The sequence below is a fragment of the Camelus dromedarius genome, chromosome 7, assembly GCF_036321535.1.
Source record: "Camelus dromedarius isolate mCamDro1 chromosome 7, mCamDro1.pat, whole genome shotgun sequence".
NCBI lineage: Eukaryota > Metazoa > Chordata > Mammalia > Artiodactyla > Camelidae > Camelus > Camelus dromedarius.
The window spans coordinates 74,774,911-74,790,110 of NC_087442.1; the positions used below are offsets into that span (position 1 = coordinate 74,774,911).

The 15,200-nt window shown below is 40.3% G+C and overlaps 1 protein-coding gene across 9 annotated transcripts in view; it reads right to left on the reverse strand.

The window, feature by feature from the left end:
* NAPEPLD (N-acyl phosphatidylethanolamine phospholipase D) overlaps positions 1-13,887 on the reverse strand; it is a 60,712-nt gene extending 46,825 nt beyond the window's left edge. For 5 of the 9 annotated variants that reach the window (XM_010984801.3, XM_064487660.1, XM_064487662.1 and 2 more), the window contains exon 1: positions 13,241-13,887. In XM_010984801.3, the coding sequence (XP_010983103.3) occupies positions 13,241-13,464 (224 nt within the window). In that variant the 5' untranslated portion in view covers positions 13,465-13,887. Of the gene's footprint in view, positions 1-12,716; positions 12,831-12,891; positions 13,034-13,056; positions 13,169-13,240 lie in introns of those variants that run through there. The other 4 variants (XM_064487663.1, XM_031454735.2, XM_031454737.2 and 1 more) reach the window with 4 other exon arrangements.
* Positions 13,888-15,200: the final 1,313 nt, after the last annotated feature.

Below are 15,200 nucleotides of genomic sequence, written 5' to 3' on the forward strand. Positions count from 1 at the left end.
GAGAACCAAAAAACAATGATTAAGGAAATTAAAGATGACTTAAAGAACTGGAAAGACATCCCATGCTATTGGATTGGAAGCTGAAATATGGTTAAAATGGTCATAATGACAAGACAACCTACAGATTTAATATTATCCGTATCAAATTACCCAGGACATTTTTCACAGAACTAGAACAATCCTAAAATTTATATGGAATTACAAAAGACCCAGAATTGCCAAAGCAATATTGAAGAAAAAGAATGAAGCTGGAGGAATAACCCTCCCAGACTTCAGACAATTCCTCTGAGCTACAGTAATCAAAACAGCGTGATACTATCGTAAAAACAGACATATGGATCAGTGGAACAGAAAAGAGACCCCGAAATAAACCCACAGACCTATGGTCAATTAATCTTTGACAAATGAGGCAAGAATATACAGTGGAGAAAAGACAGTCTCTTTAGCAAGTGGTGGTGGGAAAACTGGACAGCAGCATGTAAATCAATGAAGTTAGAACACTCCCTCACTCCATACACAAAAATAAACTCAAAATGGCTTAAAGACTTAAACATATGACATGATAAATCTTCTAGAAGAGAACATAGGTAAAACATTCTCTGACATACATCTTAGCAATGTTCTCCTAGGGCAGTCTACCCAGGCAATAGAAACAAGAGCAAAAATAAACAAATGGGACCTAATTAAACTTAAAAGCTTTTGCACAGCAAAAGAAACCATAAGCAAAATGACAACCTATGGAATGGGACAAAATATCTGTAAATGATGCGACTGACAAAGGCTTAATTTTCAGAATATATTAACAGCTCAAACAACTTAATGACAACAACAAAAAAATCCAATCCAAAAATGGATAGAAGATCTAAACAAGCAATTCTCCAATGAAGACATACAAATGGCCAATAGGCACATGAAAAAATGCTCAATATTGCTAATTATCAGAGAAATGCAAATCAAAACTACAATAAGGTATCATCTCACACCAGTCAGAATGGCCATCATTCAAAAGTCCATGAACGATAAAATGCTGGAGAGGATGTGGAGAAAGAGAACCCTCCTACACTGCTGATGGGAATGTAGTTTGGTGCAGCCATCGTGGAAAACTGTATGGAGATTCCTCAAAACACTAAAAACAGACTTATCATATGATCTAGCAACCCCACTTCTGGGTATATATCCAGAGGGAACTCTTAACTCGAAAAGATACACACAGCCCAATGTTCATAGCAGCACTGTATACAACAGCCAAGACATGGACGCAACCTAAATGTCCATCAACAGATGACTGGGTAAAGAAGTTGTGGTGTATTTATACAATGGAACACTACTCAGCCACAAAAAAGAATAAAATGCCACTTGCAGCAAGTGAAGTAAGTCAGAAAGAGAAATACCATATGATATCACTCATATATGGAATCTATTTATTTTTTTGGGGGGGTAATTAGGTTTATGTATTTATTTATTTTTCTTTAATAGAGGTACTGAGGTTTGAACCCAGGACCTCATGCATGCTAAGCGTGCACTCTACCACTTGAGCTATACACTCCCCCTATATGGAATCTAAAAAAAAAGAAAGGAAAAAAAAAAAAGATATCATCTACAAAACAGAAACTTGCAGACATAGTAAACAACCTTATGGTTACCAGGGGTGGGAAGGGATAAATTTGGGAGTTTGAGATTTACAAAAGTAGCCACTATATATAAAAATAGACTTAAAAAGTTTCTTCTGTATAGCACAGGGAACTATATTCAATGTCTTGTAATAACTTTTAACGAAAAAGAATATGAAAATGAATATATGTATATATATGCATGACTAGGACATTGTGCTGTACACCAGAAACTGACACATTGTAACTGACTGCACTTCAATTAAAACAAACAAAAAAAAGACAGAGATGTTTAAAAAAAAAAGAATTCCATCCAAAAGAAGAAAAAAAGACTTTACATTTGTCTTATAAAGTGCTCATCTCATTACAGACAGAAAAATTACTTTGATGAATGAGGAAGTTAATTTGTATACTGGGGGGCCCCCCAAACCGGAGGCCACCCCAGTGGCCTAAACCACACCACAAATCTAGACCCAAGTCCGCCTATGTTACAGGAAACGTGTCAAGGAATCCTAACATATCCATCACAATCCTCCCACTCAGCTTAGCTAGCTTACCTTCCCCTAGAAAACAGGATCTGCTGGCCTTATAAGGAAATGCCCGCCCTCCTGGCCAGTCACACCCTGTTTCCACATTGCCTCTTCCAGCAAGCTCTTCTACAGAACTCGCCCCTGCCCAAAATCCTCAGGGAAGAGCCCTCCACTCCTTGTGAGGCTCTGCATTCCCCCAATCTGTGGACTAAGACTCTTCCCTTGAATAAAGGACAGCAAATTCGTTACTAAAATGTGTTATTTTTGTCATTTGACACAAATAATTCACAAAGAAATGTTAACTTACTGACAACACGTAAGACTCAGAATTGACAGTTTTTGAGAGGAATGAATATGAAACACAATCAGACTCCACGGGATACAAATTAGAGAACATGTTTTCTTTTCAAAAAGTAGTCAAGAACAACACATGTTCTTGATCATGGAATGCCAAAGGCTTTGAAAATTCTGGCTATTTGACAAAATTCAACCTACTGAACCAAAAGTCATTTCACAGGCTGTTTACAGATTTTAAGTTGCCAAAATACATGAACACTGAAGGAGCTTCCTCTATAATAAGAGTTCCTCCTATAGGTAAATAAGAAAGCAAAGCTTTGAAAAGAATGAGAAACAAAAAACAAGATTAAAGAGCCAACTTAAGACCAAAGTCCATTTAAAAATGCCATTTACAGTATCATAACTGGAATTCTTGGGATGATAAAATTACAATGGCATGTTATCGCAAACTGAGAAAACATGTATAAAATAATGTTTATTGAAATGGTATCAGCAAGAGAAAAGCAACAAATAACATGCAAGGGAACTCCCATAAGGTTACCAGCTGATTTTTTCAGCAGAAGCTCTACAGACCAAAAGGGAATGGCAAGATATATTTAAAGTGATGAAAGCGAAAAACCCACAACCAAGAATACTCTATCCAGCAAGGCTCTCATTCAGATTTGATGGAGAAATCAAAAGCTTCACAGATAAACAAAAGCTAAAAGAATTCAGCACCACCAAACCAGCTTTATAACAAATGTTAAAGGAACTTCTCTAGTCTTCAAACCAAAAGAAAAGAACAAAAAGCAGAAGAAAAAAAAAGACCTACTAAAGATTGTTTTGGCAGTTTGGGGTCTTTTATGGTTCCATATAAATTTTGGAATTGTTTGTTCTAGTTCTGTGAAAATTGTTGAGTACTTTGACAGGAGCTGCATTGGATCTGTGGGTTGCTTTGTGTAGTACAGCCATGTTGATAATGTTGATTCTTCCAATCCAAGAGCACAAGGTATCTTTCCATTTCTTTGTATCATCTTCAATTTCCTTCATCAGTGTTTTACAGTTTTCAGAATATAGGTAATCTCCTTGGTTAAGTTTATTTCTAGATATTTTGTTCTTTTTGATGCAATGGAAATGTTTATGTCAGTTATAAAATTCTGGTTTTTGAAGTGGAAAAAAAAAGTGAATGAAGGGCTGCAAATGGCAAAGTAGCCTTCTTTCTTATGGATGAGTTGTATTCCATTACATATATATGCTGCATCTTCTTTATCCATTCATCTATTGATGTACACTTACGATGCTTCCATATCTTGGCAATTATAAATAATGTTGCCGTTAATAGGGTGTATGTGTCTTTTTGAATTAATTCTTATTTTGTGGTTGGCTTTATTCCTTTGATAACTAAGCTAAAAAAGCTAAAGCTCTAAACATTCTTAGAAACAATGAACAGTACATATATGTAAATTTAAAAATATGTGCAGTATATTGTGTATATGTATTTACATGTAATATTCTATATGTGCAGTCAAATTGTAACAATTCTACCTAATAAAACTTAAAAATGAAAAAAAAAGAAATGATATCATTATTGCCTCCTTAATATCTTAAAAATAATACCCAACAAAAAGTGCAGATTCATTTCTAGTGTAGTCAGTAACATCTAAAAATACAGGATTATTTCACTGAAAAGGTTGGGGAGGATGGGGAGTAAAGACTAAACTGATGCTGGTGAAACGTCAAAATGTATTGTACATTGTTAGAGGATCTTAAATGTTCATTTTCTATTTCTTAATCCAAGGTTACAACAGAAATATGCTTTCAAACTATGGCCTGACTCTCTCTCCTAATCTGTCTCATAATCAACTATGCAAAAAGAAAAGTTTGTTTCAACCATAACCCATAAAAAAAGCAATGGAGAAACGTGTCTTCACAGCTCCTGGACAGTAAGAAAGGGTAACAAGGGGAAAGGTGCTCTCTTTTAAAAACTTCTGACTGCAACTTTTGCTCTGCTAAATTCTGCAACCTTTAAAAAGTCATTTAATTTATTATCAACTCACTTTATTCATCTGTAAAATGAGAAGACTGGGCCATACCTGCAAAAGAAGTCAAGGATTGTCCACCCCTAAAATTCTAACAGTCTTTGGCTGCACCAGAGCCAGCTTAGACCACTGAAGAGCCATCCTCTCTAAAGTGGCCGAGCACCTTGGGCTACCAGGTTCCATGCCCTCAGCCCCATGTGGAAGCCCCCAGGGAAAGCAGTTCAGATCCGACTACTTTTCCTAGGCTGAGGTAGGAGGGGAGAAGCAAAGTATTTTCCACGTGAGAACTGCAGAGTCAGCCACAGGGAGAATGTAGTTTCACTGTGATCAGGCAGCCTAGGAGTTCCTCAGAGCATGAAATCGTTCAGGAGAGATTTCAGGACAAGTCTGGTACAAACAGCTCTTAGACTTTCAACCTTAAATAAGATTTCAGATTTGTAAGGGCCTCCACTAAAACATTTTTTAAAGTCATATTTAACAAACCCTGTTTGAATGTCTGCTATATCTAAGTTCTAGCTCCCCAGGCGCAGCAGGCAATGCAAGCCCCTAACCCCAAGGATTCAAAATCCTTTACAGGGGGTAAAAAATCCCACAGGCAATCACACAAATGTTGGCATGATTTCATGTTTTTAGAAGTGTCAGCTCTGAATAATGAAAATCATAGTCTTTAGAATAAAGCACTTTCAAAACAACTGCCCCAAATCTTGTCATGGTGAGAAACACCCTTCCTTACATGCTGCGTGGTTGGCACTGCAAGAGAGTCCTGTGATCCCAGGGGTCAGAGATGCTGAAAAGGCTCATAAGCTTCTGAATGCAGCCAAGGGCCCTGCCACGGACAGAGGGTAATGGAAAGCAAGAAAGTCACTAGAGAGGTACAGGAACACCTGATTCAGGACGAATGAACACGGCAGAAAGGCAGGTGTTACGCTGCCCTGGAGGTCAGCCTTGCCGAGCCTTTGTGATTTAAAGGTAAATGACCAACCACCAGTGGAGGTTTTACAAGGAAGCAGGCCCAGATCAGACCCTGTTCAGCCCATGTCCTGACAGTGTAACAGTGGTGTTAGAGTGAAGACTCTGAGACACCCCCAAAAGGTCAACTAAGACAATTTTGAGGTTCAGAGGAACTTTGAGATCCCTGAGTTCAATTCAGCATGTTGTTTAAGACCAGGATGCGGTAAATTATAAAAGTACTATCAAAAAAAGGATATAATTAAAACATATTTGAATCAGTTATCAGGAAAGACCACATTACCAGGAAAAGGAGCACAGGGGATTTAAAACATTTTAGAATAAATACTTCCCAACTTGGCACCCTTGTCATCCTTTCTAACCCTTAGTTTCCTTGTCTGGTGCCCACTCATTAGGTTACTGGACAAAATCAACATAATCCTTAGTCCAGCGTCTGGCATATAGGAAGCCCTCGATACATAAGCCCCTGTTTCACTATGTCCTGAACATCATCTACTAAAGGTTAGTGGAATACTATTCCATCCTGAAATGTCTGCACTAATAAGACAGGGGACGAGGGCAATACATGAATAAACGGAAAGGGAATAAACTCTGGACTGCGTTTCTGTTCTTGTATTTGAGTAAGAGAAGCCCTGGTCTTCCTGAAATTCACACAGCTCTTAGAACAAATACGAAACCACGATTGTCCACAGGTTCCTGCAAACCCACAGCTCCTAGTGGCCCCGCCAACTTTTCCAGATTCACCGGGAGCTCTTATAAACCTTGATACTGTCCTGGTTCTGAAAATAATAATCCTCTCCACCCCCACCCCCTTCACCTCCGTTTGTTGCCCACCAGGGAGCAAAAATGTGCAGACTCAATATTAACAGTGGCCACATACCACAACCAGCACTTTCCCCAGAGCTGGAGCCCCAGTTACTGAGATTCACTGGCTCAAAGGAAACATTTCCCACAATAGAAACAAGCAAAACAGGCAAGCAAGGCCACCTCTAGCAATTCATCCCCTAAAGCAGTTCAGTTTTACGTCTTCTGTCCTAGTCTCTGAGCTCTCCCACTCTCCCTTCCCGTGGTTAAAACAGGTTATCAAGAAGGGAAGATATAGCTCAGTGGCAAAGCCATGCTTATCATGCACACGGTCCCGGCTTCAGTTCCCTACCTCCTCTAACAAACAAACAAACATGTTATCAAGGAAGAATGTGACCTCCAGCATGACTGGCAAAGAGATTTCCAAGCCAGCTGGGTGCAAAGCCTTAAACCTGTGATTCTCAATACTGACTGCACACCAAAATTACCTGGAGAGCTTTTTAAACTGCACCTGAGGCTCCTGAATCAAAATGTCAGGTGGAGGCTCCCCAGGTAGTTTTTAAAAGCTCTGTGGGTGATTCTGATATGCAGGCAGGGTTGAAAAGCACTACTCTGCACCAGCAATTCACACAGGCATTTACGAAAGACCAAAGGAATTTTACCCTGAATTTATGCCAGCATAGCAGCTGCCAATAAAGCCTCCTCTTCCTCCCTGTCTTGCACTCCAAGTTAAAAGGTGGTCTAACCCCAATTTGGCTACACAGAACTAGGACAGGGGAGCTACACTGCTGAGAACGAAGTTTGATAGGTCAGACTTGTACTCAGTCCAGCTGAGGAACAAATTCAACTGTGTGCATACAGGAAGCCAAAGCAAAAAAAAACAAACAAACAAAAAAAAAAAACAAAAACGGAAGCACACGCAGTGATGATTCATATTGTCTATAATAATCCACTGCAGCCTGTACCTAATGATGCTCAATAAATATTTACTGAATGCATAAATGAACAGGAGCTTAAACTCCTAATTCCTCTTCACTAGAATAGAGTTAATTGTTTCTGGAAAAATCTGCTGGGAATCAAATTATAGGAGAAGGTAAAAGTAACCAAAGGAGAGAGACAAAATTCAAAGGGTACCCCACTAAGTCTACTAATTATGGAGATAACCAAAAACTCTCAGGGAATACTTGAGTAGCTGAATTCTATACTGGTCAAGTGGTGACAAAGCGGTAAAGACAAGAAGATGCCCACCATAAAATCTAGTCCACCTTTTCTCCTCAACAACAGAAACAGTTTTACTTTGGGGAGCTAATCACCCCTCCAGTTAGGGATGACTGTACTGATGACACTCTGGCCAATGTGATAAAAGCAGCAGAATTATACAGTGATTCTGGGAGTCTCCTTAAGGAAAAGGGAGGCATTCTTAACTCTTCCTGCATCCTGCTGCCTGCAGCCATCCTGGGCCAGGAGTATGAGGGCCATTTCCCAGAAATGGTGTAGAGAACCAGGACTTCAGAGGCCATGTAACAAGCCTGGACTTTCCAACTGTGGACCTCCGCAAACTAATTCTGAATGATACAATCATGACTCTAACTTGTAAGTTTAGGGAAGCTATAAAAACAAAAGCTAATTATCCAAAACCAGAGCCTTCCTAATCCAAACGTACATACACTGAACAGCACCATGAGCGCTACAGTGCATCGTTTACTGAGCACTTACTGTGAGTCAGACACTCATTACCTCATTCAATCCTCACAACATTCCCACGAGGTAGGTATCATCTTCATATTAAAGGTGATGTAACAGAGGTTCAGAGTTTAATAGTTTGCATAAAGTCAAAAAGCTGGTAACAGCTGGACCTAGAAATCCCACCCAAGTTGATCAGACTCCAAAAGCCCATGCTTTATCCACTAATCATGTTGAGTCTGCAAGGAAAGCCCAATACATTTATCTTGAACAGATACCCAGATCCTCAAGTTAGCAGCAGTCAGCAGTTATGGTCTCACCGACAAGGCTGGCCTTTCTTGCATTCAATGTCTTTTTTTTTTTTTTAACCCCCTTTCAAAGTAAAAAACACTTAGTAGACACTCAAAAATTAATACTAGTTCCCTTGTAATTGCCCTTTTAATTTTACAAGATTTCAAAGTAATGTAACTATTCTATTTAATTGCTAAATTGTTCTCACTTAAAGTCACACAAAAAAGAACAAATACTAAATCAATTCTGTATTTCAGTCATATAAACAGAAAATATACACGGTGTCTTGAAGACATTTTCCGTGCCTTGAAAAAAAAAAAGGTCGAGTTCATCAGCATAGAACTACCTGGCATTTTCTCCTTCCAACTGGAAGAATTTTTAATCACGTCCACAAAGAGACACCTTGAGGTGAGAGGAACAACGCCCAGGGCTTTCCCAGTTTTAGCACTGGAAATCCTGCATACTGGGAACCCCCTCAGTCCTGGGAAAATCTGGAAGATTAATCACTCTACAGCCTCAGGGTACCATATATATATATGCATAGGTATGTTTTCAACAAAATTTATTAAAACGTGGGCCGTTTATACTAAATTGGAGATGAGCATTATTGTACAGTATGGTTTTAAGATATTCGGGCAGCTAAGAAAGAAAATTATAAAGCTTTACATAATCAGGCTTAACCAAGAGAATGTAGCTGAGAACATCAAAAGTTTGTCAAATTCTTCCTTGGGATGATATTCAATATGTGCACCAGCATTCACGTTCACCCAGTGGAAAAATGGGTTCCAAACGGACATTTTGTCTACATATAAAATTGATACACTATATGGGGAAAGAATAAGAAAGGAATCAACTCTCAAGCAAGAATTTTAAAGTAAGGACAGTCCCCAACTTACAATGGTTCAACTTACAACTTCTCAACTTTACAGTAGTACAAAAGCAATCCCCATGCAGGAGAAACCCTAATTTGAACTGTGTATTTTGATCTTTCCCAGGCTAGCAATACGATGACTGAAAGATACTCTCTCTCAATGCTGGGCAGTGGCAGCTCCGGGGCGGGGGGGAACTGGATCGCCGGCTGGCAGTCATGAGGGTAAACACCCCCAATACACTTATAACCATTCTGTTTTTCACTTTCATTACAGTATCCAATTACATGAGATATTCACCACTCTTATTATAAAATAGGCTTTGTGTCAGATGATTTTGCCCAACTCTGGGCTAACGTAAGAGTTCTGAGCAGATTTAAGGCAAGTTAGGCTGAGCTATGATGTTCAATAGGTTAGGTGTATTAAATACACTTTCATATTACGGTATTCTCAACTTGACGTTGTGTTGATGAGGACGTAACCCCATCGTTAAGTCAGCAAGATCTGTATCTCATCTCTGAGAAATGGTGGAAATGTGTAATTTTGATGTTTCAGTTCTGTGGTATGATGAGAGGCTAAATGCTCCTGGAAGAGCAGAAACATGAAATCTGTGAGTTAAAAGAGATTGGTCCATTCATTTACTCTCTAAGGTCCTTTCCAACTTGAACCCTCCACAACCCGAGTCATCACTCTGTGACCCCTTTCCTTTACAGGTGGAGCAAGTCAGGCCAGAGAGAAGCCTGACACTCCAGTTCTGGCTGGTGATGGAGCCTGGACTGTTGATTAGCCATATTCTCATCTGAATTATGCTTAGAAACACTTAGAACCAAAAGAGCACGTGGTCAGCAGGGGAAGACAGATGACAACATTCACCTCATGTTGGGTATTTCACTTAGTTGAGCTCATAAACAGATAAACTGGCCTCAGGTTTTAATAAAGAACTTGGAGCCCAGAAACTCTTTAAGCTGTCATTAGCTACTTTCACCACACAATAGCACAATATTCTAAATATATATTGTAGTACTGTTCATCAACTCTCTAAACAAGCTGGAGGAATGAACACAGTAGCTTGAAAACAAGTATCTTTGTAATCTGAAAGACCTTTAAAATACAGAAAACAACTTTCAAAACAAATTGTGTCTGCCGTCCAGTTGTCCCAGCTTCAGGATCTTTTGCAAGCAGAACTAGTATCTGCCTAGTTTAAGGAGTGCCCTTAACAATGAGGAAGCTTGGTGTTTCTTTACTCTGACAACTTGACTCTTGTAACTGAGAGACATTACAAAAGAACACATGTCTACACACATTTACTGGTCCATCAGTGTTACTATCTCTTAATCTGAGAAGGCCGCCCAATTATAAAAACAGGAAAATCTGCCTTCAAGGGGAAAGATCAATTGTTCTAGGTAGCAGGTGCACAGTGAGTAGATTTTCAATCACTTTCAAGAGCGCCGAATCCTAACCACTAGACCACCAGGGTAGGTCAATCACTTTTGAATTTGCACTGACCCATCTAGATGCCAGCCTGGTGCCCCCATAGCCAATGGCACTGACCATTCCCAACCAATGGGTTTAAGGGTGCAATCTGTGGCTGTGATGCTGACCAAAGCTTGCTTGTCCAAACCACTCTTACCTTGGCTTCAACTGGTACCCCTTTCCTACAAGAGGCAGCAGTGTCTACACACATTCTGCCAAAAGCCAGGGCTGCTGCGCTAAGGAACCTTGAACAAATCACTAACATCTCCTACAATCTGTTTCCTGTTTCCCTTATCTGTGAAAGGGGGTTAATAATCACACGTACTGTCTATAAAACCAAATGAAAAATAAATACATGAAAGAATACTTGAAAGAACTTTATAAATCACAATTATAACACATCATTTAACCAGCTTAGTTAGCAAGACCATATCTCTGACATAACAAAACTGCCCCAGGGGACATATGAGTTCATACATAATCTGTTGCAAGTCTGTTAATAAAATACTTAATTGGGAGTTCGAGATTTGCAGATACAGACTGGTATATATAAAATACATAAACAAGTTCATATAGTATAGCACAGGAAACTATATTCAATATCTTGTAGTAGCTTACGGTGAAAAAGAATATGAAAATGAGTATATTCATTTATGACTGAAGCATTATGCTGTACACCAGAAATTGACACATTGTAAACTGACTATACTTCAATTAAAAAAAAAACAACTTAAATACACAATAAATCGTTACTAAATTCAAAAGACAGCTTGAGCAAAGCACTATAAATACAAATAGGTAGAATTCTTTAGTATTCTAGCAGTTAGAATGGTACATTACGTGAACCTTATGCTAGAAATCACATGGTTTTTTTTTTTTAATGCCAATTTTATATGTGCTCTCCTAGGTCTTCAGGATAAAGGTGCTCGTTAACCATTAATTATGTGCACAGTTCACTTCCCCAATAAAACTTCAATGAAAACACCTCTTACTTGTTTGCATTTTAATCTAAACTGCCCAGATCAACACAGTCCTCCAGTTACAGCCATATTCTGATTTGCAAAAAAAGAGTAAAATGGAATGGAAAAACCCACTACATCCACAGCTATCTATCACTATGAAGAAAAAACAGAATGAAACAAAATTAAAGGCAATAGTACTTTTCCAGACACAGACAAAAAGTTCTTAAAAATTCCAATTTCCCAAACTCACTAATACTCAAAGTAACATAATACTCTTTTCATACAGGATGACTGGATCATCTAAAGCATAACCCAAACCCAAACCCAAACCCTATGATGGAATGCTTATATTAAAATATTCTTCACACAGTTATAAAGACTAATTTAAAAATTAAATTTTGCATATGAAATCTGTACAACTGGAATTGAGTGAAAACAAGAGTATGAGAAATACACTAAGTATTTTCATCTCTTAGAGACTTACCAAAATTATTGCAAGAAAGCCTACAGAATGTAATGAAATAAAACCTGAAAATTGTGACTACATTTTCAGTCGACTTAAAACAGTTTGAACTGAAGGCAGTATCTCTCTTAAATTATTTTAAGCAAATTTTAAATTTCTTCTCTAACAGAACTAATACTTTCTTGCAACAAAATCAGACTATTGTAGTCACAGGCAATCTTTTCTTCAAGATTATGTAACTTCTTTCTAAATGATACCTATGTCTGAGGCTACATCAAAACCAATGTAACTGAAAATAGAAATGGAACTGCTAGATATTCATTTTTAACAAAGATGGAAATTACTTCTCAATTTCCAGAGAGCTGTATCTGAGGAACGACTTTCTCAATAATTAATCAGAATTATCACACAGCAAACACTTCATGTTAATAAGCCAAACTAAACCAGAGTGAATCATCGTCTAACATATATAGAACTGCAAGGCAAAGAGAACTAAGTGACTTTTTAAAGGTTAACTTTTCTCATTCTCTTAATACTTTACAGGTTCAGCTGATGCATGAGACTCGGAAGCCTATAAAAGCCTATTCGTCTCAATTACCTGGATTATAGCAAGTTCTATCCAAAGAGAAGGAAAAAACTATCTGAATACCTGTTCTGAAAAGCCAGCAATAATAATAAATTTGAGAAACAAACCCCCAAACAGAAAACTCTAGAAAGTACAGGCTTCCTTCCACCACCTCGCCTCACCTGACTCCAATCTTTAGCTCTTCACTTCCATTCCGTGGTTAACTTTCAAGATAGGAGGGGAGAAACCTGTTAGAACGGATTTTTAAAAGATAAATACTATAGGTGAAGCAGAAATAAATCTCTAAGGAAGTTGTCCACCCACTCCTTGTCCTACAACCCAAGAAGATACACCTACATGTATTCCAATCGGTGAAGCCGCAACCTAGTGATCTGCAAAGAAGATAGGACCTAAAACAAATCCCAGAGATGGCTACTCTCCCAAGCAGAAAAAAAAACTACTGTAGCTCTTCACCCAGGCAGCTTGGGGGTACGGATAGTCAAACGAATTCCTGCCACTCACAAGTGCGGCATCCCCAGGGCTGGGAAGAGGGAATCCACCCACAGCCCGCTCCACTCCGCGGTAGAGTCCAAGCAGCCCCGGGCCGGGGCGTGTACTCGGCTCCGCCCGGAGACCGAGGAGGAAGCGAGCCAAGCCGCGAGGGCACGCCGGCGGGAGGCAGGAAGGCGCGTGAGCGTGGGCTTACCTGGTGCTGAAGGCGGCTGGGCGTGCGCGCTGCCTCCGCCGCCGCTGCTGCTGCTGCTGCTCCTCGGCTGCGGGCCGCCGCGCCCCGGGACCCAGCACCCCCGCGCAGCGGGAGGGGCCACGATGGCCGGCGCCCGGGTTCCTCCGCCCCCGGCCTCGCCGCGCCAGCTCCGCCGTGGGCGCCAGCAGGTGCAGGCAGCCCCTCAGCGCTCGCCGCCTCACCATCCTGGCCGCGAGCTGGCGCCGCGTCGGCGGCCCACCCGGAGCCCCCAGGCCACGTGGGACCCAGGCCGGACTAAGTTCGCTTCGCGTCGCCCGGTCGCTCACTCATTGTGGCCTTTGAATCTGGCAGCCCTGCCAGCGTCAACCCCGCGCTGGCCGCCGCCGCCGCTCCGGCCTTTACCAAGATGGCCGCCCCCGGGGACCCCGTGCAGAGGCCTTGATTTTAAAGGAGACGCCGCGGAGCGCTTAACCCCTCCGCCCGGCCCGCACCGGCCCGCGCCTCGCGCACACGCCGCAGGAGCCCTTCCAACACCAAACTGGCTCCCTGTCCTAAACCAGAGGCTAACTTTCATATCACGCGAACACCTTCCCGGATACCCGCCATAATTACTAAAAGTAAATAGGATCTTGGTGGCCTCTCATCAATTGCGCCATCATAGCAGACAAGCACTTGGTAGCAGGATGCTTACAACCTATGGCTCCATGAGCCTGATACAGAAGAAACTAAACTGTGGTTAGAAATGAGTAAAGTGGGCTTTGAATATTAATGGCAGCATTGCCTTGTCACGGAGTGTACTCATTAACTTTTAAAAAGATGTCACAGTTCTCATCTAAATTTGCTTTTTTAAAAAAAAAAATCTCAGGATGACAAAAGAGCACCAAATTATGATTCTGAGTTTCTTCCAGGATTTCGTTTTTAAACTGCAGGATGAAGACAGCTATTTCAAGAAGTACTTTAAGTACAGACGGATGGAAGTAGAACTCAACAAAAAATAGGCAAAAAGATGCCTCTACAGGAGTCTTCTGGGTTCAGTCCAAGGGCCAGAAAAAAATGCCCTCTGGGACTCCGAACGCAGATATGACTGTTGGAAAATGCAAACAAAACTACCTCGCAATTTAAAAGTGAACGTGCCCCTGTAATGGTGTAGGAATCGGCGTGGACCTTACCCCCTCAGGGTAGTTTGCCACTGCTGCTGAATCTTGTTGACTTAAGTGTGATTAAGAGCTGCTTGCACCTGGGCTGGGCTGAGCGGCACTGACTGAGCGGTACCTCAGGTGTAACAGGAAAAAAAAAAAAAAAAAAAAACAGCGCTACAAACTCAAAACAGTAAATTGAAGTTTCTTGTAGCTCAGAATTTCTTCACAGTGCTCTTAGCTAAAGGTGTCCTTTGTTCTCCTCATTCCAATTCATTATTATGAAGATCTTCAAATATACAGAAAATAAATATGCCTTTTTTTATACCACTTGAATAAGCTGCAGACATCAAAATCCTACAACCCTGAATACTTCAGCCTGCCTCTTCTAAGAATAAGGATGTTGGCTTTAGAATCACAATACCGTTGGCACACAAAAGAAGACAATTCCCTGGTATCATTTAATATTCAGTCCATATTCAAGTTTCTGACTGTCCCAAGAATGTCTTTTACAGCGCTCTTTTTTTCTTGAATCAGGATACTACCTAGGCTCATGCATTGAATTTGCTTACTATGTTTAAGTAAGAAGCAATTTGAAATGCTTCTTACTTAAACACCTGATAACTCTCCTCTACACAAACTCACAGATACAGATAATGAAGACACAAATCTTCCCAGGATGTTTTTCATTGAGAGCAGGTGCTTTAGATAAGCACATCTCCTTAGACCAGGAAAGTCTAGGAGGAACAAATAGTAAGTCTTTTACTGCAGCACTGAGAATGTAATTTAAGCTGTATTAACTAAATAGTAATGTTTATGCTTTC